The sequence below is a fragment of the Poecilia reticulata genome, chromosome 18 (genome assembly GCF_904066995.2).
Source record: "Poecilia reticulata chromosome 18, P_reticulata-male-v2, whole genome shotgun sequence".
In the NCBI taxonomy this organism is placed as follows: Eukaryota; Metazoa; Chordata; class Actinopteri; order Cyprinodontiformes; family Poeciliidae; genus Poecilia; species Poecilia reticulata.
The window spans coordinates 19,237,833-19,264,181 of NC_088847.1; the positions used below are offsets into that span (position 1 = coordinate 19,237,833).

Here is a 26,349-nt window from a genome sequence, read left to right on the forward strand (position 1 = left end):
GCAGCAAGGACAAAGCATGCATTGGGGGAATGCTAAAGACGCTGGAGCGCGTGCAGGTGAGAAGAGAAGATGATGTCACACAGGCTAGAAAACACACGGCTGCATGGAAATGCAGCGAAGTGCTGAGTCACACAGATGCACGTGCAGCAGCCGCAGGAAACGCAGACATGAAAGCGGCGCGGTTGTGTGCTGTACGCACAGCACGCCTCTCTCTGGGGGATTTGGAGTTCAAAAGATGTTTTATTTTAGGAACAGCTTCGGGTTAGTCACCCTACATTGGTGACAGACGGAGAAACAGGTTGCAAATATCAAACGCGTCACAAGCACAGCAACAAGCAGAAAACACCGACACACACACACACACACACACGTGCAGCAGGCCCCCATCGCCTCCTTCCCATTTCCTCCTAATTCTCAGAAATGTCTCACCAAAGGGAGAAAGTGTTGCTTTAAGCGTGCGACTTGACGCCTGCGTCACCAGCAGCTAAACGCACGATCCCGGCTCTGTTTTGACAGCTTTGCCAAAAACAGCAAGAGACGTAGCTTCATCAACACACCGCAGGAAACTGGGAATATCAGGAGACGGAGCTCAATATCAGGAAGTGTTAAGACCGGCATGACTAAAGACTGGTGTGTTAAAGTGGCCCAGTCAAAGTCCAGACCTAAATCTGAACATCTGCAGCTAAAGTTGAAAGATACTGAGAACAAATTGTTTTCATTCAGTCTGAAGAATATGCCAAGAGGAGGATTCACAGAACAGTGCAGTGTAGTTTATTATTTTGTTATTTTACCTAATTTTGAACATTTTCATAAATATTTGGAACATTTTACAAAAGGTGATGATACCATCTGCCTTTTATAACAGTCAGGACAGTTCTCCATAAAGCCATTAGTGTATCAGGTTGATTTTCTTTCTTCTCTGAGGTGTTAGCCAGTTTTCAGCAGACAGTATTTTTTCCATGCAGTATATGTTCTACGTTCACACAGCAAATCCGACCTAGAATGGACAGATATCCGTCTGAACCGTGATGTCGTATTTGGTCCGACTTTTATGTCATTGATGTGAGACGGTCATCGTAGTTCTGCATCAGACGTGGTAAATTGTGCCGTAAACAATGGTATGATTTTGTGATAATCCTGTTGGCTCCGTGCTAGAAGATTTTTATGCATCCTAAATGTAAAATCTATATTTTTTGCACATGTTTGGCTTTATTACTGCTTTCAGTACGTCATTCTTTCAGCAAACAGCAGGTTTTAGTCTTTATACTCCAATAATCGATTAATTTGATTAATTATTTTAGCCTTAATGTGTAAAGGCGTCAAGATAAATAACCTATGGTTAATCTGTTCGGTAATAAACTGAAACCTGAAATTCTCTCATAAATCATCAAATAGTTTCATGGGCTGGCCAGAGCATGTTGGTGAGGACACCTGTTGGAAATTCATAATGAGGAGCCAGGGGAGACGACCACACACACGCACACACACACACACGCACACACACGCGCGCACACACACACACACACACACACACACACACACACACAAACACACACTCGCTCACTGCTGCCCTGTTCTTGGCTGCGACTCTGAGCCAAGTTGCAGGTCAGACGAAGGCTAAGAATAAACTCACCCTGCTGAGAGCATCCCTTCATCTCACACACAGCACAGTTCACTATTCCTTTTACCCTTTCCACCGACACACGCACACACACACATGCACACACACACACGCACACACGCGCGCACACACACACACACACACACTCACACACTCATATTAATTCAAAACAGCCAGAAAGGAGCAGAGGACACAAAGTTGGAGCTCCACGCTGAAATCTAAGACGCTTCGTCGGCTCCGCTGGGGAATCAGCCAGAGATGGATAAAAGAAGCCCTAATTGACTGAGCACAGAGAGAATTAATTACTTCCTGCAGTGCATAATGGGGTCACATCGTGAATAAATACAGACACACACATGGGTTCACCCAGAGTGACCCTGAATAATCCCCCCGCTCCTCCGCAGGTCACAAACAGAGCCGCCTCTACATGTCAAAGTGTGACATTTTTCTCCTGATATTCAGAGAAGCCGCTGCTTCTTAAAGAGCACAGCAGCAGGAAACACCTTCTGCTTAACCCTTAAATAACCTGCTAACGCTACGCTACGTCTCTGTGAGAGCGCCTCTTCATGCAGCCACGTTTCAAGCTGCACGCTCGTAGTTTCCACAGCGGGATTTCATCATCAGGGTCGAGCCTTTCCTTTCCTCCTCAAAGTGACGATGCAGAGCGGATTTCTTCACCCTGAAGGGAAACTCGTCAGAGTGGCCAAACCGACATTTCCTGAATGTTTTAAACCGCCTGTTTGCACACATCTTTCAGGAGGCATTCCTTCATGTCTTAGTGCTCAAAGGAACTTGACCTTTGACCTGTGACTAAAAGAAAACAACAACATGTTTTCTTCCACATTGAGTGTGGATCTGAGCCACCATTTTATGATTTGAAAGAGGAACTCTGAGGGCGTTTTCACACCTGATGGTCTGGTAAACTCGGGGACATTTGTTACATTTTCAGCTGCTGTGGTTTGTATTCACTGGGTCAAACCAACCGAACTAACTGAAAAACCTATTTACCCTCCTCGCCTGTGGGGGCGCTGCACCAAGAGCGACTGAAGGAATCCGAACAAAAACCTCTGAAGAAGCTGAGCACAACTTTCTTCTTCATGAAATGTAAAGAAAAATGAAAAATTGAGTCGCGTTTTAGCAGTTACAGGATTTGGGTTTGGCTGTAGACCATGAGCCATTTCTCCCACTAGAGATAAGCTAGCGTGTTTGTTTAGGTTGCATTTACCCAGAATGCCTTGTACTATAGTCTGCTTCCTGCTTATGGAGCAGTCTATGGTCCACTTCGCATTCACATATGCGTTCGAACCAATCTTCAGTTCACTTTAATTGAACCCAGGAAACAAACTAGAGTTTGATTAGAACAGAATAACAACAAATTCTGAGAAGCAAAATATTTCAGATCTAAACTGGATCAAATTAAGAGTTCAACAACTGAACATGAATGAAACAGTTTTGGTCTCAAAAGAAATCCCTGCAACGAGAAAAGATATTCACCTCCCTGCATTATGATTCTGTTACAGCTTAATAAATGTCTAGTTTTGGAGACGGGTTACGGTTTCTACATGAGGTGGAAGCTAAGGTTGAAAAGCTCATGTGTGTTTGAGATGAAATCGCAGCGCCATCCAGTGGCCTGGCATGTCAACTACAGCAGATTCAAGATGCAACATTTCCCCAATAAACATCCAAAAATACTGTCAGCTTCTAAACAGCGCCTTAATAGATCACTCCCCACTTCACACCTACTCTCCAACACGACCTACTGACTGCAGCATTTAAATCTCCTGATAAAAATGCATGTACTGGAATCAGGCTGGTGGAAGAACCTGAGTTTTAAACGGAAGAAATCTGTTTGGTTTACTTCAGTTTCTATATGTTTGTAAAAAAATAAAAATAATTAAATCTGCCCTAAATGTTAGCTGAATAAATCACTGAAGGCAAAGTTTGAGAACTAAAAACAGAGTCAGGGAAGATGACATCAGAAATGGCAGAAGGTGAAGAGATGAGAAATGAGGTGCTAGAGAGAGGAAGGTGAGAGGGAAGGAAGTCTGACAGTGTAAATATGCAAAGGTTAAAGGAAGAGGGGAGAAAATGCAAATTAGGGGAAGGTATAAACTGACAGCAAGGTGGAAGTAAAGGTGAAGGAGGGAAGAGGAGCGAGACTGAGAAAACTGACTGAACGGCAGAAAATCTAAAAATATTCGACACAGGAAGGCAGGAGGAACGGGTATGAAAATATTTGTTCATAAAATAAATATTCACAAAAAAATAGAGGAAAGGAGAAAAACAAAATATTGAAAGAAACAAAAAGAAAAATGTTAAAATATATACATATATAAGAATGAAGAATCTGTTAACATTGGTAAAAAAGAAAACAAAAATATAAAAGGAAACAAAAAAACAACAAAGATGAAGAAATTAGAAAAAAATACATTGAAGAGAAAAAGTAAAAATAGTGACTAAAATAAAGAAAAAAAAGGAAAGAAAAATTAAACCAAAAATATTAAAATTCTAACCAAAATAAAGAATAAAAACAAAGATTAAAATCTGATAAAAAAGAAAAACGCAAACCTAACGACCAATAAAAATGTATTGATAATTACGTAGTTAAAATCAACACAGTACTATTATGCATCAGTGTTTTAATTTGAATCATGGGAAGAAATGATGCAATAGAAAAGCAACACTCAGATCGCCTTCATGTGCATTTAACTCTGTAATTTCCCTGCAGCTGGGTCACCACTGAATGACCGCAGAGTCATAACTTTCACTGCTCTCATTTCATTACAACCCAACTACGACCCAAATGCCGCAGCAGCGACCCGAGGAGAACGATTCTTAACTTTGAGCTCTGCAGACGATTAATTTAGCTTCGGTGAGCTACGATGGAGAAAGCTACAGTTAACTGAAGCTTGTTGTCTGATAATTTGATTTATAATAATAATAATTCATAATATCAAAGAATGAGCCGCGACCTCAACGCGCCTCCACATAAGACTTTGAATGTAAACGCGACGCGTGAAAAGCTAAGTGCAGAACAAAATGTGAAACGTCTGCATTCAAAGTGCAAACGCGTCAAACTTGAAGCGTCCAACGCGTTTCTGACACGCGTGGCTGATTTGGTGCGAACGCACCATCAGCTCTGACTGCATCCAAACAGATTCCTCTACAGAAGGTCAAGTCGATGCTCCACAAAAGGCTGTTTGTAGTTGTGCTTTTTTATTTTTATTCTTCGTCTTGTTATAATTCTTTGACGATCCTTTTGACTCCTATTGCTGCATAAACTTTAAAATCAATCCATAATCAGCAGCACCAATTATTATTTCCACAAACAGAGCGCTGCTGTGCGGCGTCGACGTTCTTCTGCGCATTCGGGTTTGAACAGAAGTCGCATTTAATGATCAGTATGAACGACCACGCAAGAAATAACCGGATTTAATGCAGCGTCTAGACCTGCCGTGTGAACGTATCCGCCTTAATCCCCACATCTGGTGATCGGACCGAAGCGCGAGAGGAGTGAAAAGACGAACACGCGGCTGCTTAAAGCGGCCAAACACAGAAACTCAAGACAAACATGAAGGCAAATGAGCCACAAAAAGGCGCAGAGATTAGAGAGACGACTGGAGGGATGAATCGATGTCCTGCTGAGGTCTCCTCTTACTCCAGCTCCTTTACATGAATACGGCAGAATATTGATCCTTCTTTGTTCCTTAAGCATCAACCTTAAGCGTTCCTAAGCAGCTCCCAGCTTTTGTCCCTCATCTTTTAGCCCAAACTATCCTCTCTGTTTATCAAAGAATGAGCCGAGGAACAGGAGAGACGATGCAAACAGGCTCATCAAAAATCACAGTTTGACTAGAGAAACGTTCCTGCCTGCGTCAGTTTGATTTCAGGACATTAACTCATCAATCTCTGGTGCGGCGGTGAAATAATTCAATTAGAGTCCCTAATTAGAGGACATAAATGTGTTTTTTTTTCTAATAACAGTAGAGATGGTTACACCAGTAGATGTCTGTCTCTGTACATTAACCACAGCAGCAATTTAAAATTAGGATCATATTAAAATAATTAGATGCTCAAATCTGAGGAAACATCAACATGATTTGGACTGGAGGGTAAGAGAAAGCTGCCGCAGCCTTCACAGTGGAGCTAAAGCTCTCCAAACGCTGCTTCAGTCACTTCATGCAAAGATTGGAAAAGATTTATAATCCAATTAGAACCAACAAATAATCAAACCCAGAAGGTTCAGCTGTTAAATCGGGACATTCCAGCACTGATTTGTTGCTTTGCATTGAATAAATTAACGTCACAAACTGCCTTACGGACTGGACATTTCTTTTCTTTAACTGCGCTTCTCAAGCATTCCTCAGTTTAATTCCAGTTGAGCTCATTTTTACTGGTGCGTTTTATTGATTAGCCGATATTTCCATGCAAACCGATCTTTTTCTCTGATGTGAGAGAGGACTGACTGACTGACACCAAACTGAGCAACTTTGTCCCGTTTTTTCAGCAGCGTTTCAGACTTACAAGGCCGCGAGTTAGAGAAAAAAAAATCAATCAGAATCGGAAGGTCAGGCTTTTGAAAGATCAATGATCGGTCAGAAAAACTGCAATTCATGCAACCTTACATGAATTGCTAGCTTCTAGAGCTAGCTGGCTAGTTAGCTTCTAGCTCCACCCACAGCTGAATGGTTACCATGGAAATTAAAGGATTTCTCAAACAAAGCACCCCATGGATGTTTTTACTGAGGGAATAAATTTATAACATGATGTAAAACTCGAAAAAGTGGATTTTACGTAACGCTGGCCCTTTAAGACTCTTCAAATGGATGAAGGAACGGCTTTGGAACAATTTAGAAGTTAAACAGCTCTCAGTAAATATTCTCAGTCTTTCTTTCAGGGAAACGCAGAGCTAAACTAACAAGCTGTTACCTTTAAACCTGCACAAATAGTAACGAGGAAAAAGGCGTTTATAAACCTTTAACCTTCAACACCGTGAGCGAGAATCAGCTGCGATGTCCTGCTCTCTGTTTGCAAAGCCACAGAGGGGGAGAGGGAACTTTATGAGCCCCGCGGGTCCCAAGGAAACTGCACTCCCAGTTGCTTTATGTGTTGGTCAATTTAACACTGCTAACATCAGCAGATTAAAAATGCATGTGCCCAAGGACGCTCTGAGAGTGTGTATGTGTGTGTGTGTGTGTGTGCAGGTGTTTAATCACAACAAGCACACCATAAACAGTAGGGTTATTACACCGATACCCAGCTTTTACAGGGAAATCCTGTTAAGTTTTGTTTTAACAAATAAGAAATGAAAAGAAAAGAAAGTTAAAAAACTCAGCAGACGTCATGAACTCACATGGTTTCGTCGTTCTGAAACTCCAGCTTTCCAGCAGCCATTTCGTAGTCCTCCCCTCCTTTAGCTGTCCCGTCCAGGGTCCGATAGGGGACGGCGACCAGACCGCGGGCCCCTGACGTCCGGAGGACCTTCACCTCCATCACGCCCACGCTCTCACTCACCCTCTGACTGGCGCCTTCGAACGTGAAGATACCTGGAGACAGGAGGGGGCAGATAAATGCCTACACAGAGAGGAAAATTAAACTCTAAATAATCAAGACTTCGTATCCATTTAACATTTTTATTCAGGGCTTGGGCTTTAAAGATTTAATTTAAAGTTAATTATATAGATTTAAATCAGATTTTGTCCGGCCGGAACATTTGTATTTGCGTGTTTCTGGTACATCTGTAAATCTGATGCACAAGCAGCGTCGATAAACAACATAATGGACGACAGAACTGCTTCTCTAATCTAAACCCACTGGGGGTTAGCATTTGCTTAACCTAAGTTTCAAATCTCCATCGGGATATTTTTGCTTATTCTAGTTGTACGAAGTTCTTTAAATGCCCTGTGAGTAAATAATTTTGCCCATTTCTCCATTATACTGGACCTTTCAATATCCAGTAGTTATTTTTCACAGTTTACCGTCTATTAAAAGAGTTTCTTCAGATTAAACTGAAGTAAAACATCTTGAAATGGCGGGAGTGAAATTACAACCCTCTGGAAAGCAGCACCGACTACCAGAGGACATATTGGTCGTTTTTTTACCTCAGGGAGCTTTCAGTGTGATTTATTTGTTGAAACCCCGTCTCACCTGCGTGGTCGTCATCGTAGATGGTCACCGTGGCCGTGTGGTTTTCTCCCAGCACGGCCTTCGGGGCGGCGCTGGCGTCCAGCGGGGCGGCGCCAATCTCGGGGCAGCCGACCACGCGGGGGTTACTGAGGTGAACGTAGAAATACTCGTCCTCCTCAAAGATGTCATCGTCGATGACGCCGACGGTAATCTCTGGAGAAAACAAAAGCAGCCATCGGGACATCAGATTATGCTCCTGACCCAGATCGTCTGTGTTCGCTGCCTCACAGATAAAACTCTTAATTAATTTGATGCCGTTTCTGTTTCTAGAAAGTGAACCTCGCTCTGTGCTTCTGAGCTCAGCTGTGTCTCTTACCTGGCCAGGAAAGACTTTGGTGCTCAGTTTTTGTTTCAGAAATCGACATTTGGAGGAATAACCGGGAGGTTTCCAGTGAGGTTCAGAGCAGAGGGCTCTTAGTTTTTACAGATTGGTCCAAAATGTGGCCTGGGAACTATTTTGTTCGGCCCTCAGTTGATGCAGATTAAAGCTTTTTATTTTTAATATGTATTCATCTTCAAATAACCACACTTTTACATTCTTTTGCAAGGGTGACATCTATCCATTTTCAAACACAAAATGTTCTAAATTTTACTTTCATTGCTCCAAACTGACTAAAATGTTTGATTTTTAATTTTTTTTTAATAAACACTTAACAAATATTTATTTTACAGGGCAAACTCTTCCCAAGTTTTGGCTCTGCAATAGTTTCCACCTGACTACTTCATTTGTTTTATTAAACTGTTGCATCATCAAGTCGGTAAAGAAAAATTTTTAGCAAAATGTGACACTTTCTTCTTTTTGACCAACCTTTCTGGACACCGTAGAAAGTTCTCTCTGGTTTTCTGAGATTTTTATACTGTTACGAAGGAGTGGATCCTCTCCACTGTCGCCACATGCTTCATTTCTCTAGGTGAGAAACTTGTTTTTTTCACCTGGATCTGAATCTAAGAAACTGGATTGTTTTGAGCTCGAATCTGATGCAAACTGATTTCACGCAGCTGGATGTGAACTGGACCAGTTTGTTCTGTTTTGTTTTGCAGACTCAGTGCGGTAAACAGGACATGCAGTCGGCCTGCAGGGCTGCAGATGACGTCTGCTGTCTCAGTGACGCCGCTTTTGAAAACATGTCGTGGTTGTTCATGTCACTCCTGCCTCTACCTTTGAGGGTCTCTCCAGGCTTAAACAGCAGCGTTCCTTCAGCAAACTCGTAATCTGAGCCCGCGTTGGCCGTGCCGTCCTCTGTGCGATAATCCACCTGGGGCAGAGCGTAGATAGAGAGAGGACGAGAAAAAGAGGGATGAGATAAACGATAGCAGATACATGAAGAGGGCAGATTAAACAGAAGGGAGAGAGACGGTCTCATTAAACCAAGCCTTGTGGTCAGATGCAGTTAAATCATTGATTCTTTGAAGATGGCACAATAAGATATTCTCCACATTCTGCTCCATTCATATCTGAGCCTTCATACAAAAGCAAACTTTAAAACCAGGAAACGAGCAGAGCGACCCTGAAAGTCGCAGGAGAAGCTGAAGTGACTGTGACTGTGGTAATTTACTCCTATTTTTAGCTCTTCATGAAACGTGTATGCTCTTAGAGAGACTCTGAGCTTAATTTATTTTCAAAAACACCCATTCAGATATTTCTGGTCCTGTCCCGAGGCTCGGTAATATTTCAAAGTTTCCAGACATGTAGGCTGCTGGTTTCATACATGAAAATGTAAGAGATTAATCCTTTTGGTAATTTTTTGGTAGACAAAAACGCTGCAAATGTAGTTCCAACACAAAAACACTTCTGATTTATGTCACGTTTATCTCTACTATTTCTCATAATCACCCAACGCTCTCAGTCGCTGTTGGATGATTAGCATCGATGCTCGACAACAAGGAGTTAGAAACCCATTAGTGTTTATTTGGAGCCAATATCATCCACTCATTTCATAAAAACTGGAAGGTTAAATATTTCTGCTGCTACAAAAATTAAGACCTGCTATTATTTAAGGACAATTTACATTATTTTCTAATGAATTTAAGTCATTGCAGGGTCTTAATTTAAATGAATGTAAGACTTTTTAAGGATGTGCTAACAACCTTCAGTCAGAGGCCTCTTTAGATTAATTGCAACACTGACTGCTGCTGGAAATCCTTCCATCAGCAAAGTCTGTCTGAAGATACTTGGATGGTGAAAGTAGCAGCATTTAATTTCCCTAAGGATTGAAAACAGCAGCATTTATATGCAAGACAAAGAACATTTCAAACACCGCAGACGGCGCTGAGATGAAGCAGCCTTTGCTAAAGGACAAGGATTTCTAAAACAACAGAGGAAGACGTTCACGCCTCATATTTCCTCTGTCGTCTGAGCATCACAACAGCATCAAATTAGAAAAGAAAACAAGGATTTCCACGTCTGCTGGATGTGAAAACACTTCATGAGGGAGATCAGATGTGCTGGAGATGTGAGCGATCGCTTCCCCAGGTGCCTGCTTTTATTTCTCGTTACGTCTTTTAGCCTCCGCCCCCACAAGCGTTTTAATCCCAGCGGACTGGGATTAATTTGTTCTAATAGAAACTCACTTTGACAGTGACTCCGGGGTCTCCTCCGTGTCTGGCTACGGTCAGATTCAGGGAGCCGCAGTTTTCGAAGCACTGGTACAGAGACGGCTCAAACTCCATCCTGATGGTGTGAGGGTCGTCCTCCTGAGTCTGCGTCTCGTTGCTGCTCACCACCTGAAGAGCAAAGTGAAAAAACGCGCAGGTGAAAGGCTGCCCGACGGCTGAGGGTAAGAGGTTAAAGGTCACCGATGATCACCTTGCGAGCCTGGTCAGCGGCGTGCTTCTTCAGGATGTTTCCAGCTCCGATCATCATCCTGGTGGCCTGGATGCGGTAAAACGCTCGGCTCTTCTGCTGCTGCATCAGAACCTGATCAGAAACACAATCAATAACCAAGATCAGAAACACAATCAATAACCAGATAACTGTAGTTAACTGGATATGTTCTGTTAAGATTAGACCTTTGTTTATGATTAGAAGACAGAAAAACCCTTTTTTTAGTTACATATTTAAATCTTTTATTCGTCGCAAACACAAATGATCCGTCATGACCAAACATAGAAATAATCAACAAATGTGACTGAAAGGGCAGACGAGTAGTGCTGATATGCTTAACTCTAAATTTGCAAACTTTCTCCAATTAACTTTTTATATTTAAAACAAAAAACACAAACAAATAAAAAGAAAACCTTCTTTTTAAAAAAATTGTCGTCCAGATTACATAACGTCACCTTTCTAAAAAATAATGACCAAAAGTGATTTTAGCAAAAAATGACTAAGGAAGGCGACAATATTCATTCATTCATGTAGATATTTAAAGTAGATCGTCACATTTATATAAAAAAAATTAAAATAAAGATGAGCTGAGTTAAATTACTTTTTATTTTTTCATTTTATTTATGGGTCCATGTTCTCATTTATTAGAAACCTGTTTTGATAAAGTTACAACCACAGATAGGAAAGTTTGACTCAGTTAAATGAGCTAATAAAAAATGAACTAAAAACAAGTTTCATAAGAATATTCCTCTTTTAGTCCTAGAAGAAATTTGAATCATCCCAAAGGAATTAGATCGTGTTGCAGAGTTTCACATTGACAGGGCAGAGTTAGAAAATGTTGTTTTTACCCAGGTTTTGACCAGTTAATGGAAAAATTAAAATTTTAAATGGAAGAAAATATCCAAACGAACCTTTCTCTAAAGGAAAAACTAATCACCCATGAGCCTAATAAGTGTTTGCAATAAATCTGAGTAAGTATTTAACGTCAGTGGAGGAACTTTGGCACATTCTCCATTACAGAATTATCCTAAATTAGACAGATTTTAGCATAAACAGTTTATAAGAGGTCAGAACTTTAATTAGACCACTCCAAAAATAACTTTTTTAGCCATTCAGAAGCAGAATTGCTGAAGTTCTTTGCAACACATTCGGTCCAAATGCACCTAATCCCCCTCAGGATTTTCTGGTAGAGAGAAAAATGTATGCCTCCATGAATTATCGCCAGATCGTCCCACTAAAACCACTTTTTTCTGCCTGTTTAATGTTTTATTCTCTGAGATGCTGTGAAACATTTTGTGTGTGGCTGTAAACAAAAACAGAAGAAATCTTTATGGGGGTAAATACATTTTCAAAACTCTTTAGTCGACTTGACTTTTACCTCCTTCATGAAGCACCAGACTTTTCACTCTGAAATTTAAAGCTAATGATGCTTATCAATCCAATGGCACTGATTTCAATAAAACTGCACTGTTGAATAGTAACCTTAACGACCTCCCAAATTGAAAATGGACAAATTGGCTATCCTAGAAGTGAAGATCATTACATTAAATTGACTCTCTGTTGGCTGGGAACAATGTAATTAATGTAGGTTTAGGCAACGCGGTGCAGCTGGATCCTAAATCAATCTGCAGCAGTTTAGATGGAGGCCAATAGCAGGTGTTTTTACAATAGCAATCAGTAACATAAGTACTATAAAACATCAGTGCTATGAACAGTTTCCCATAACGTCTCCTAAAGCAGCTGGTCCGTAGGCCTCATTTCAAAAAGTACATTTAAAACTCTGAGACACAGATGGGTATCATTTCAAATGACATACGAGAACGTCATTGGACGCTTTGTTCTTTTTTGATCAAAGAGTCAAGCTACACGTTTGTCTAAAAAATGAGATTGTACCTGGTAATTAGCCATCTCGATCAGCTGCTCCATGTCCTTGTCTGGGTGTCTCTGCTTCAGCTCCTTCAGTGTCCTCGCCATGTCCCTCCTGGCCTCATCATCCTCATCCTTTCCCCCCTCCATCATCCCTCCGTCCATCCCGCTGTGGCAGTTCAGCGCGATCTGTCCGTCTAGTTCCAGCATGTCCATCTTTGTGAATCCACCCGGACCCAACGCTCCTCCTCCGCCTCCTCCGTCCATGCCGCCAATCCCTCCATCTCCCTCCGTCTCAATGATGATGCCGCGGTGCTTGTCGGCACGGTAACGCTTGCGGACGTACTTGTAGAAGAGAAGTCGCCGGTCGGCCACCCAGGCTTGGACGACGCAGAGGGGAAAGCAGAGGAAGGTGAGCACAGCCTCCCATACCTGCAGAAGAGAAAAGACAAGGGGGGAACTTATTTAAATTTTTTTACAAACGGCGCCAATCACAATTAATTACGATTAAAATAATGCGATATTAAATCAGCGCAACGTTGCCCTCCTTTTTACCCTTCCTCACCTCCACCTCTCCGGGAGAAATCACGCTCAGAATCATGTAGAGCCAGATGTAGGCGAACAAGCTCCATGCTGCCGTGACGAAGAACACCCGGAGGTGTTTGATCTTCCTCGTCTCTCCGTCGGGAACCACGTACACGCAGAGGGCGATGATCACGAACATGTTGAAGGCGGCGCTGCCCACGATGGTGCTGGGACCCAGAGACCCGGCCTCAAAGCCGTGACCGCACACCTGCAGGTCGGAGGTCGGACAATCGGATTATTGCTCCGGATTTCATAACGTCTGGTCTGCTGGGCAGCTACTGACCTCAACCCGGACTTACCTCAATAACTGACAGCAGAATCTCAGGAGCGCTTGAGCCCAAAGCCATGAGCGTGAGATTGGAAACGGTTTCGTTCCAGATCCGGACCGTAGCCGTTGTGGTTTCACCGTTTGGCTTTTTTATTGTGATCTCCTTCTCTTGGGATGTTATGACCTGCAGAGGAGAGGAAAGGCAGCAAAAGGAGTTTAAGTTTATTCCGTTTTGTGGAAGGTACTGTGGATGCTAGAGGTGTGAGATATTTTGGTATTGATCTGATACCAAGTAAATACAAGTATCACTGATATTACCAATACCAATACTTTTTATTACTTAGGTTTGATATATCGTCAAACCTTCTGGCTTTTGTCTTTTCTTAATAGGTACTCCAATTTCTTGGTGCCGATTTTCTTAATTTTGGGAGATTGGCGATCGGCCGATACCTGTGAAGCTGATCTTATGTCCTGATTTTATCTACTTTGGCAAACGTCTAAAAATCAGCCACCAGGTCATATCTGCATGTTTCCAGCTAACAACAGTCACTCCACTGTCACCAACTCGGCAACATTTAGCAACATTTCAGACACAATTTTTTATTTTTGACCAAAATTGGAATCAGTAGATTAAGGTATTTATAATGATCGGTAATCGGCGATCGACCAGAAAATTGCAATCGGTGCACCCCTCGTTTTACCTATGAAATGTTTTGTTAAATCCTAGGATGGAATTTGGACAAAGTGTATTGGTGTCTACAAAATACTTTCACAACATGTTAACACGATAAACAGAAAAATAGATGAACAAAACAAATTTGTGCGAGTCTTTCCTAAATGAAAAAATTTTAATTAGAGAACAGATCAAAGCTAAATCTTTTTTGAGGAACTGTTGAGAAGCAATGCTGCAAAAATAAAATATTCTGAAACAAAAGTATTGATCTTGCCATGTTAGTATCAATCCGGTACTGTGCCACGTTTATCGATATTTTTGGATCTATCTGCCCGGTTCTAGTGGACACATGAGTGTTTAGTGAGTAACTTACCTCTATGGACGACATGAACCGGTCCGCTATGATGCTCATGCCCAGGAACATGTAAATAAGTGCCACAAAGTAAACAATTGCCCGTGCCACTTTGTCTCCCACTGACGGGTTCTGGGGGTTCCAAACAGGAAGTACCACTCCTGAAACACAAAAACAAAAATTAAAACAATTTGTCTTTACCAGCAAACATTGTACAGCGCATAAAGTGGGAAAACCAGCTGACCAAACTTGTTGGAGCTCAGGTTGGGTTGCTAGGTAACGGGCGGAATTCCACTGCGGTTGCTAGGTAACGGGCGGAATTCTGCTGGGGTTGTTAGGTAACCGTGCATTGCCTACTGATTTGTGATGTTACATTTGGAAGGTTTTTGAAACAACTCATTAACTTATTGCCAGAAAAACAGCTGAGTGGGTTTTTTGGGGCTGATATTAGAAGCAGTTGAGACCCAAACGGAAGCATTAAAATGTACAAAATGTGAATTTTTGTGTAATAGAAACAGCTTAAACATTACAAGGTTATGTCACTCTTTCACTCTTTCAACTGAACTGGAGTATATATAAAAGATATCAGTGGCCCACCTTCCTGACAGGGGTCTCCGCTAGCCGTACAGTTCCCTGAAGACTCTGCGAGGGCCGGAGCCGGGCATGAGATCAGCACAGTGAGGAAGATGAGGAGGAAGAGAAGTGAGGAGGAGGAGGTGGAGCGGAGGGAGACGAAGGCAGATGTAGGGACAGGCATGGCCGCAGGAGCCATTGTTACTGAAGCATCCGGCCCGACGTTTAATCACTCGCTTAGGGTCAGCTCAGAATCGAGTGAGGTCCAAAACCTGCAGGATGGCAGAGAGAAAAGCTTCGGTTTTATTACAGGACAGCGTGTTTAACAACATACTACTGACGCTCCGCTCTACATCTTTTAGGGGAATAGTTGGAAGGTGATTTAAGGTGGATTCAGGCACATAAAATGAAAAAGCAATAAAAGGCGGGTCATTACATGGGAGAAAATTAGAGAGATTCTTTAGACGTGATGTAAACTCTGTTAAAGTCGTGGCCTGCAGCTGTAATGGACCTACAAATAATAACCGTTTGAGCTTTCAGTGGATTTGTTGAGCCTGAGGTCTTGGAAAGCACAGATAAAAAATATTAATCCTCTTTTATTTTCTTGCCTCGGACAAAAAGAGACAATAAAAACATTGTTTTTGCAGTTTAACCCGACGATGACCGTAAGTGTTTTTATGTATGCTTCCCCAATATCTGGCCAAAATGATGCTGAATTCATATTCAGGAAGGAAAATTGGTGAAACGTTTTCCGTTTTGTTTTACCATAAACAAAGCAAAACTTAAGGATGTTTTTAATTTTACCTTAACAATCCTTAAAGGACGGGGAGATAAACCAAACAAATGTTTATCAGTTTTAAGATGTAATTTGTTATCCTCTAGGATGTTACTTTTGTTTTGTCAACTAATTAAGTAGTGAATTAATTACTGACTGAAAAAAATGACCATTTACAGATTGAACAACAAACTCAGAGCAGTAATTAAGCAAAAACTGAACAAAAAATAGATATGTTCTACAATTAAGATTAATAAAAATATTTTAAAAAACCAATGTGTAAAAACTTTCTGTTGTACCCAAAACCTCTCAGTTGTCAGCTTCACCTGTTTCAAATCCTGTAAAAACAAGAGAAAAAGACAAATCTCTTATAAAGCACCTTTTGCTGTCCAATTATTAATTGCTTAATCAAATAATCAAGCTTTCGGGCTGCACAGTGGAGCAGTTGGTAGAGCTGTTGCCTTGCAGCAAGAAGGTTCTGGGTTTGATTCCCGGCCCCGGTCTTTCTGCATGGAGTTTGCATGTTCTTTCTGTGCATGGTGGGTTTTCTCCGGGTACTCCGGTTTCCTCCCACAGTCCAAAAACATGACTGTCAGGTTAATTGGCCTCTCCAAATTGCCCCTATGTGTGTGTGTGTGTGTGTGCATGGTTGTTTGTCTCCGTGTTGCCCTGCGACAGACTGGCGACCTGTCCAGGGTGAACCCGCCTCTCGCCCGGAACATTAGCTAGAGATGGGCACCAGCAACCCTCCCGACCCCACTGAGGGACCAGGGTGTAAAGAAAATGGATGGATGGAAATAATCAACAGATCAATTCTACCCTGTTTTGATAAGTCAAGCAAAAGAGCTGAGATTTTCACATGTTGATGTTAGAGGTATTTTTTGCTACAAATGATCAAACTAAAGAAAATAAAACTGATTTTGCATTTTAAGCAATAAAATGTTTATTTTGTTATTGGATAAGGAATTATTTGTTTATTTGCATCTTTTAATGTATTTCCAACATTGTATAAAGTAGAAAAATGTTCCAAAGTTTGCACACGATTCATCATCGGATTATTCTATAGTTTATCCAATGACATTGTTTGGATTAACACGCAATCATATGTGAGAACGGCCTATCCAAAGTCGAGATTAAATCCAGATGAGAATGTGAATCGATGTTCAGACACAGGGATGGTTCTGATGGATTACATGTTTTCATGTTTCAAGGGCGTTTCACTAAACCAGAGATTATCCAAAGGTTCAGTTGATGAATTTCATAAAATCAGAAGTTCTGATCCAAGTCAGTTTTTAAATCATTTTCTGATTTTAGATCCTTTTCTTTTTAGATAATTTTCTGTTTTTAGATCATTTTCTGATTTTAGATCATTTTCAGTTTTCCTCAGACTTTTGTTCTTAAATAATCAGTTCGCCAAAATAAAAGCCCTGCCGTTCTAACATTTGCCTAAGAACATCAGACATGGAGGATTTGTTTAGTTGCAGAGAGAAAGAAGGCAAACAGAAACTCGCTGCTCAGTTTGAGTTTGAGGTCAACTTTTCATGTGGATTCCTTTGACTCGATGTCTTCCCACACCGTAGCCGCGTTAGCAGAGACGGAGAAACGGCGGAAAAACGCAGCTTTAAAATCGATTTTTCAATATTCCCCCCAGAGTCTGGTGAAAATAACGGCCTTCAAATGTCTTTCTTTGCACACAGGTCATTGCGCACAGACGTGTCTGTGTGCAGACTGCGGTTGGTTTCATGCTGGGAAGCCAAACTGTGGAAAGCAGAAATAAAATGGCAGTATGTTTCCTGAGCGGCTTTTCATTAATCTGTTAAGAGAGAAACCCTTTTTAAGATGTCGGGTCAAGTCAGGGCAAATAAATGCTCACAGTCACAGAGAAACAGCCTCACTTCCTTTTTGACATTATCTCAAATACATTCAAACACCCTGGACTCAAACTGCTGACCCGCTTTTCTCAGAAACACCAAGTACAAATAAGCGTGGTTAGTCATCTGTAGTGACATCAACGTTGGGTCGCTCACCCCGTCCTCATCCGTCTTCAGGGTCTTCCTGCTCCGACAGCAACCTGTCACTTCAATGCTCTGTTCACGTCTCTCCTTTCTACTCTGTGATGTCAATGCTTCTCTAGCATCTTAGCCTGCGAGATTTAACAGAAACTGATACGTCCCTTTCTTATCTGCACGGTTCAAATCTACTCATTTAAGCATCTTTTCACAGCGCAGAACAACAATGACACGCAGGAGTGGCTTGTTGCTTTTGTAGCCTCCAAGTCAAATGAACAACACATTTTAACTTCCTTTCAAAATGCCAATATGCGGCGCTAGCTTGAAGTGACGCAGTCACTGATGTGAGAGAATCAACGTCAGACGGAGAGAAAAAGTGAGAATGGCTTTGTGTAAAGTGTCCCCAAAATAAGATTCTTAAAGTTGCATCATGGTTGAACAATTCAATAAAACAAGAAAACTGAGACCTTTAGCTGCTTCCGTTCACTACGGCCACTCTGTATTCAGTTTGTTACAGACGTTGGGAGAAATTACAGCTCTGGAAAAAATTGAGACAACTTAAAATGGTCAGTTTTTCTGATTTTACTTTTTATATGTATATGTTTGAGTAAAATAAACTTGTTTTTTTTTATTCTATGAACTACTGACAACATGTCTCCGAAATTCCAAGCAAAAATGTTGTATTTATTTGCAGAAAATGAGAAATGACACAATAACAAAAAAGACACAGTGCTTTCAGATCTCAACTAATACAAAGAAAAAAGTTTATATTCATTTAAAACAATACTAATGTTTTAACCCAGGAAGAGTTCAGGAATCAATATTTGATGGAAAAACCAGGAGGTTTTTAATGAGGTTCAGTGCAGTGGGCTCTTACGTTTTTCCAGAGCTGTATGGTGAATTATGCTAATCCAAAGTGAGCTAAGTAACATCACAATTTTAGTATTTCATATAATGGTGCTCAATCATCAGTGTGGTGAATTGTAGGCAGAAGTCTGCTCACTAAAGAGCACGTTTAAATCTCTGGGGAGGGTGCTGGTCTAATATGTTTCCAAGCTGCTGCTTTCAGACAACACTGATCCAGACTTTCACCTCATTGAATAGATCAACATAAACTCCTCATAACTATCACTCACTTAATTTTGAAGCAACTGGAATACAATCAATAATTACATTATTTAGTCTGGTGAGACGCTATGCAAAGGTTCAGTCTGCGCTGATGAAGATTCACTCATTTCAGGGTGATGGATGCTTCAGTTTTAAAGAAACTGTCAGAACAACACAGTAATTAAGTCAAAACTTTACAAACATACACACATTTTTCATGGCATATGTTTCTAATACTGTATAAAAAAAGGCTGAAGTGCTTCAATAAAAAATCTACAGAATGTGCTAATTTACTTTATCTGATTAAAATACTCAATTATGAAAATAATCATTACCTGCACCCCTGAAATTAAATGTGACTTGAAACCTTGTTACTTATTTTTTTGTATAAAAACAAAATATGCCAGAATATGAATAGAGAAACAATAAAAAACTAATCTTCATTTTGTGAATCGGTAAACATGAAAAAGAAGATGAAGGCGGACGAGGAGCATATTTACAGCCACTGTAGAGCAAATCACACACCAGCTTTGACCTGTTTATTGAAAGCAGTAAGAGCACTGACAGCGGCCGTCAATTCACATCAACTCAGCTGTACCTCACTGCTCTGCCTCACACACACACACACACACACACACACACACACACACACACACACACACACAGCCTCAGAGGGCTCATGTCTCAGGGTTAAATGACATTTCCATTCGACTTGTTTATACAGATTCAGCTGGTATTTATCCTTTCAGTCGCCTCTCTTCTCTCCTGCGCCGCGTTTTGGGGTTTTCATGTACACCATATTGTGATATTAATAGTTTAACTCTCCTGTTTCTCCCTTTGTCCTCCGTCAGGAGGAAAAAACCCCGCAGTGGTGAATGGATCAGGATTTATGTCCCTCAGCGCTGTTTTATTCACAGATTTTTCTTCATCACTTTGAATCTGGGATCAGATGTTCGGTTTTGGGAATCTTTCTGCACTTTCTCGTCTTTAAAGATGTTAATCAGATTGTGTTCGATGAGTTATTCATACTTAACAGATTTCAACAATTCATGTACCAAAATATTCAGCTTCTTCTGCTGCTATATCTTGTATATCTTTAGGTATACAAGATATACCTAGATTCATGTTGGGCCGAATCTAAAATCTGAATGTTCTTAAAGGGCCAGAATGTATTGATAAAACCCACTAAACTGTTAAAATATCAGTAAATAGCTGTTTGTTTCTGTATTCAATAAGCGTTTCTTAAAACACTGTAATACTGAGCATCTTTTCCATCCAGGACTTTGTGAATATTTCTGTGTTTTTTTTATGGTGCTAATTTAGGAATATTTGTAAGGAATTTTTATGATATTTTGCTCATGTATGATGTCAAACGTGACTTTTTATCAATCGCTGCATTGATGATGGACTGTAGCTTGACATCAAGTGAAGCTGAGGCAGCAGTCACTTAAATCCAACGTTTTCTGACAATTTTAAGAAAAAATGTGCATTAAAAATCAGAAAAATGTGGGGACCTGTGGATTTTTTTGTGGATTTTGTATGAATTTTGTAGATTTGTGAAAAACTGAAGGGACTACTTGATGTAATTTGGAGTCTAAGGGGCCACATAGAAAGCTACGGTGGGCCAGATTTGGCCCTTGGACCTTGAGTTTGACACGTGTTATATACTAATATTATACGTGTTATATACTAATATTATACGTGTTATATACTAATATTTAAACTCTGCTGCAGATTTTGCCTCCGCTGAAACACACTATTGCAGCTTTGAAACGTTTGTTTGACTGACTGATCATCGTCTGCACTGAAGCTCCAGGTGTTATAAAGCTTGCATGTGGGTGGAGGAAATGCAAACAGGCAACCAAGCAAAAGCAATTATTACTAGATGCTGAGGAAATTACATTTATCAGTGGAGATGATACATTTATTTCTGGAGATGCTTAGTTGAGAAAAATTAGCAAGTGGCAAAACAAGGCGGCTTATTTGAAGAGAAAGAGTCGGGATTGGTGGATTAAACCCCAGAGATTACGTAAGAGATGAACTCGGATAAGGAATGTGAATCAGAGAGGGAATGAGTCCATTTGTGGCTCAGAGTTCGGAGCTGTCCAGAGGCTGAAAAGCTGATGAGATGCATAATTAGGCAGATTTAAGGGCGATAGTGAACGCGCCCCACTGGGCCGACGATGCAGCTGCTGAAGCACGTTAGGGGAGCCTGCAAAGCGCTGCACGTTCTCCAGAGAGCGATCCGGGTTTAAGAGAGAGAAACAGAGAAACGCTGTGGAGAGGGAAACTCGCCGGGCCTCAAAGACTTGGAGAAACAAGTTGCTTTGAAATGTTCAGCAGTGAATCTATAATAGTTGCGTGCGGCAACTCAGTGGGCAGCAACTTTTAGACGCCTTATCAAATTACAGCCTGAAGTAACAATTACTGTTAACAATATTATATCAATTCATCACATGATAAATTAAAACAAACTCAGTAATTTCATTTGCATGATTTATTGTTTTTCTTTATTTCTGCCAAAATCTGACAAAGTCTTCAGTCTGATACTTTGGTCTCTACTAGACCTTTTTTTTGAAGGATAACTTTGTTTATCATAATTAATTTTACCTTTGATTCAGTTTTATTTATTTTGTATATTTAAAATGTCTTCCAGCTGGAGTGTTAAATGTTCATTAGAATTTAAAGTTTGTTGAAACGTGCTCTTCCATAATTATGCCATTAGCATTGTATAACTTGAAAATTGTCTCAAAACAACAATATTATCGTTTTATCACAGTAACTTCTGGGACGATTTATCGTTCAGAAACATCTCTCATTGTGAAATGTCTAATAGGAGTAGTTATTGATTATTCTGATGATTAATTGGATAAAAAAATTGCAGATTCTACAGATATTTCAGTTAACCATAGCGATTAATCGATTACTAAATTAGTTGACATGTACTTCACTAACTGATTAATCTGATTAATTGTTTCAGCTCTGAATCAAATGTCTGGCCTTTGGAAAACTTGCTGACAAAGTTTTATTTCTCTTAGGAATTTGCCTTTAGCCAGCAGCTTTATTATCCACAGCAAACTGAATATGAGTGATAACCTGCGATAAATGAAACAAAGAGGACACAAAGATGGCTGAACGAAACCTGAACTTTCTAAATCTGCTGCAGATTATCTGATGATATTTGAGTTTCATATTGAAACAGGAATTTAATTGAATGTATGTCCCGAAACGCGTTGAAGTCATGGACGCCTCGCGTGTAATAATGGATGGTATGGATGTCAGTGCGGGTCGCTGCGGCACAGGAAGTGGGATGAATCCTCAGGGCTGGATCCAGAGCGATGGGGTTTGTAATCCCGCGGTTTAATTTGGAAACGGTTCCTCTGTTTGCCACGTGGCTGAACAAAGTGAAACTCTTTCCTCAAGACAATAAGCCTATTACTCACCCCTCAACTTTTCTCTAACTTTTCCATCTCCTGACATTTCAGGATTAGAGAAAGCGCACTGCTGCGTGTTTTCAGGAGCAGCCGTCAAAGTTGGCACATTTTGAAAGTGTTGCATCCCCGCCTCTGTGAAAACATTTTGTGTGGGCGAGGATGTCATCCAGATGAAGTTAAAAAGCTGCTAATGGGCTGTGATGAGAGAGAAGACGAAGCATGATATGATGATGTTGGATCTGTGTTCGTGGATTTATTCTCTAAAGTTCAACTTTGGTTTGTCGCTGCAGCTGCCGTGATTCTTGCCGATTCTCATAAGAAAGAAATATTAAAAAGAAATAAAAAGCTGCATAATTTTAGGCTAAATAAAGGATAAAAATCCAACTTTTATTTTATTTAGAAGAGAAAAATGAATCTCATAATAGAAAATAATCACAACACCAAAACTACAGGCATAGCTTACAAATCCTCCTGATGTTTTATTTTATTATTTATACTTCACTTATTTAAGTTGTTTAGAGTGTGTATTGTAGGGGAGTTCTAATAACCAAGTGAAAAGACGCAGCCAACTCATTAATTTGAAATAAAGTTTTTTTAATAACTTTTTTGCCTTTGAGAGTTGTTGTAGATTGCAATGATGACAAAGACTTTAAAAGTCTTATTTAATCTTTTTTGCTTTAAATTTGCTTTAATTTGCACCAAGAACATAATTAGTTTTTTTTTCTTTTTTTATTTCTTATTCTTAAAAGAAGCTTTATTTAAAATGTGCTATACAAGAGATTTTATTTCAATGCCTGTTCTATTTATTTAACAATACTCTATTTTTTTCAGTTCTCATGTAACGCTTGAAGATTTTAATTTGAAAATATAAAAATATATATTTTTTAAAAATCTTCAAATCTTACTTAGCAGCACCAGGAAACATTAGATGTTGACAAAAATCGTGATTTGTTTCATATTGTGATATCAATATTCACTGATGTGAAAAATGTGATCATGATCGGATTGTTTCCCGTTTACAGGATCTGGTAGAAACCTGGCAACCCGAACCGGCGCGTCCTTATCGGAGGCCAATAAGTTAGCAGCTCCTCTAGATGAAAACAAAACTTCCATCTGCGGTAAAAGTTGGCATCAAATTAGGTTAAAATGCTTGCTCGTGTATTCCTGAATCACTGAGGGTGAAAATTCAGTCGTGACAAACCTTCATCCCTCCCTCCTCTTCCTCCCCCCGGCCTGTTTCAGCTGGGCGAACTAAGACTCTTTCGCCTTCTTCTCCATTTCTTTCCCATCGGCATCACCCCATCTGTTCCCATCGCGCCGCTTCCTCTTCCTGTTCGTTCCCCTTTCATTTTATTCACCGTCCTTTATTTTATTTTTCCCTTATCCAGCGTCTCTTACTGTCTGTCCGCTCTCTTGGGCTCCGCATAACAGCAGCGTTTCTTCAAAAAGGCCAAAATAAATCCCCTTGTCACTGGGCTTAGGGGAAAGATTGTCGCAGGGAGAAAGAGGATGAAAGGAAGTGGAGAGTGGAAAAAAGAGAAATCAAGCACACGGAGAATAATTAGAAGCTGCTTTAATCCCCCTCCCTGATCTTTTTATATATATATATATATATATATATATATATATATATATATATATATATATATTTATATATCCGCTCCTAGTGCAGCGACAAACACATTCAGAGTGGATACAACACGCGGCTTTACAGCTGCAACTCTTTCCTTTATCTGCTCACAGTGGAAACATGTGATAATAAGTTGCTTCTGGGGAAATCATGTCCCTGACGGCAGCAATTTTCCACACCTTTCACGCTTCTACTCTTCAATTTTATAACCAGTAGAAGTCTGGAATCATCAGTCATTTCTTCATAGTTACAGATTTATTCTGCTTCTGCATTTTCATCGCATTTAAATGTTTCAGGTCATGATGGCTGCGTGAATTCAGTAAGTAAGCAAAAAGATCTCAAAAAGCAACACCGATCTGATGTCAGTCTGTCAGACACCAGCAATGTCCTCAGAGAAGCAATTCCTACTGCCGATAAATCCAAGAAGAAGCCATTTCTATATCATCTAAGGGTGTTTTCACACGATAGTCTGGTTGGTGTCGGGAACATTGGAAACCAAAGTTGCAACATTTGCTAAATTTTCAGCTAGTGAAACTAGCCAACCTGTTCCCCTCCTCGCCTGTGGTGGCGCTGCACCAAGAACAACGGAAGAAATGACACAAAAGCATCTGAAGAAGACGCAAAACAAACGTCTTCTAGTGAAAATGGAGTAGCATTAAGTGTCAGCAGTTGTAGGATTTCGTTTTTGTCTTTGGCAAAAAATTACAAGCCATTTCCTCAGGTTGTATTTACCCAGAATGCCGTGCGCCGTAGTCCACTTCCTCCTTTTGGAGCGGACTCTGGTCCACTTGCCGTTCACATATTTATGTATTTGAACCAAAGCAAAGTTCACTTCAACCAAACAAAGACAGAGATTCTTAGGAGGACCAGAGTTACTTCACTTTGCTGTGGAGAATTAGTTTTCTCTAATTTTCATTTTCAGGTTTTTCTTTTTTATATTTGCAGAAATTTAGCGTCTGTCTGTGCGTGAGAGGAGCCTTTCATTTTAATTTTGTGAAAAACCTGTGCACAAATCAATGACAGTTTCTCTGTTTTTAACATGTTGCATTGTTTAATGTGATTTATGAAATAAACATGAATGGAACTGAACACCCCTCCAAATGAGCCAGATTTCCAGTCAAACAGTTTGTTTAAAGTGGACTGAACAGGGCTGGTGTAAATGCAGCACTAAGTCGAGATATTCTGGAGTCAAACGCAAAGCCGTCTGTCTGAAAACGGGTCAAAACGAAGCAAAGAGGCCAAAATTCTTCCTGTCAGACAGAAAACGACTGCTTTAGATGATTGAGCTGAAGTTCGTTCTACAGGTTAATGAGTTTTGGACTGTAGTTCTTCCACAGAACATGTAAATAACAAATGGCGTCCTTGCTGTGCCCAACGATCATACCCAACGTATCACACTGCAGTTGGCCTCGGCTGAAACCGACGCTCCGTTTTAGGACCGCTGCTGTGAGAGTGGTCTGTTTTTATTGTAATCCCCTCTTAACAATGTAATTTACAAGAAAAACCCTCTTATCTAATTGATTTAGTTAATGCAGGCCTTGAATAATCAGCCAGCATTTCTCCCATCTGCTGCACTCACAATAACCCAAACACTAAATGGATCATCCGCTCATTTCATATCCAGATTGTTAATCACATTAACTTTGCTAACCCATTAGCCACTCTGTCCTTTGTTTTGTTTTTTGGTTTTAATCTTTTACTCTCAGTTGATTAAACGCATATCTGACTGGTTTACTCCTGCGGCGAGCGGCGCTGTCCGGCGCACGTCTTCTGGATCGAAATGAGAGATTTTCACGCTGTGGTAAAAATGAACTTTATGAATGTTTAATTTACAGACGGCAGACAGAGGCTCATAAATACCAGATTAATAACAGCCTGGCGTGTCCAACTGCAGCAGCAGAACCTGATCAATGTGTTTAATGATTGTTTGAGAAGTGTGAATCATCTCCAACAGCCTGAGTAGTGACTTTTTAGAGATTTGCATGAATTCGCAATAAAATTGTCTCCCATAGGAAGTCGTAATTTACAGAAAGTGTAGATCGTTGGTGAAGTGAAGGCGACTGGAAATCAAGGATTATTCAGTGTGTCAATAAGAAGAGGGTTAGGGTCACTGAAGAAAAAAAATTACAATAATCTCAGAATTACAATTTTAATGTAAGAATTATGACATTAATTTCAGAATTGAGACTTTAATCTGAGTTCAGACTATTAGGATTCAGAATTCAGACTTTAATTTTTAGAATATGACTTTAATGTAGGAATCACAACTTTAATCTCAGAATTTTTTACTTTCTCAGAATTCAGATTTTAATCTCAGATTTATGACATTAATCACAGTTTTCAGATGTTATTCAAAGAATTCAGACTTTAATCAAAAAATTCTGACTTCAGTTTCATAATTACAACTTTAATCTCACTATTCTGACTTTAATCTCAGATTTACCAC

At 40.2% G+C, this 26,349-nt stretch overlaps 1 protein-coding gene and 1 long non-coding RNA gene across 5 annotated transcripts in view; one reads left to right on the top strand and one right to left on the bottom strand.

Annotated features, from left to right (window-relative positions):
• Positions 1-26,349, top strand: part of LOC145548537 (uncharacterized) — a 96,473-nt gene that overhangs the window by 52,282 nt on the left and 17,842 nt on the right. The window lies entirely within an intron of this gene.
• Positions 1-26,349, bottom strand: part of LOC103480746 (sodium/calcium exchanger 1-like) — a 111,461-nt gene that overhangs the window by 50,631 nt on the left and 34,481 nt on the right. For all 3 annotated transcript variants that reach the window (XM_008435908.3, XM_008435909.3, XM_081599062.1), the window contains exons 2-11: positions 14,973-15,220; positions 14,397-14,536; positions 13,382-13,534; positions 13,063-13,290; positions 12,525-12,929; positions 10,614-10,724; positions 10,379-10,531; positions 8,967-9,063; positions 7,769-7,960; positions 6,975-7,167 (exon numbers count right to left, since the gene is read on the bottom strand). In XM_008435908.3, the coding sequence (XP_008434130.1) occupies positions 6,975-7,167; positions 7,769-7,960; positions 8,967-9,063; positions 10,379-10,531; positions 10,614-10,724; positions 12,525-12,929; positions 13,063-13,290; positions 13,382-13,534; positions 14,397-14,536; positions 14,973-15,147 (1,847 nt within the window). In that variant the 5' untranslated portion in view covers positions 15,148-15,220. The remainder of the gene's footprint in view (positions 1-6,974; positions 7,168-7,768; positions 7,961-8,966; positions 9,064-10,378; positions 10,532-10,613; positions 10,725-12,524; positions 12,930-13,062; positions 13,291-13,381; positions 13,535-14,396; positions 14,537-14,972; positions 15,221-26,349) is intronic.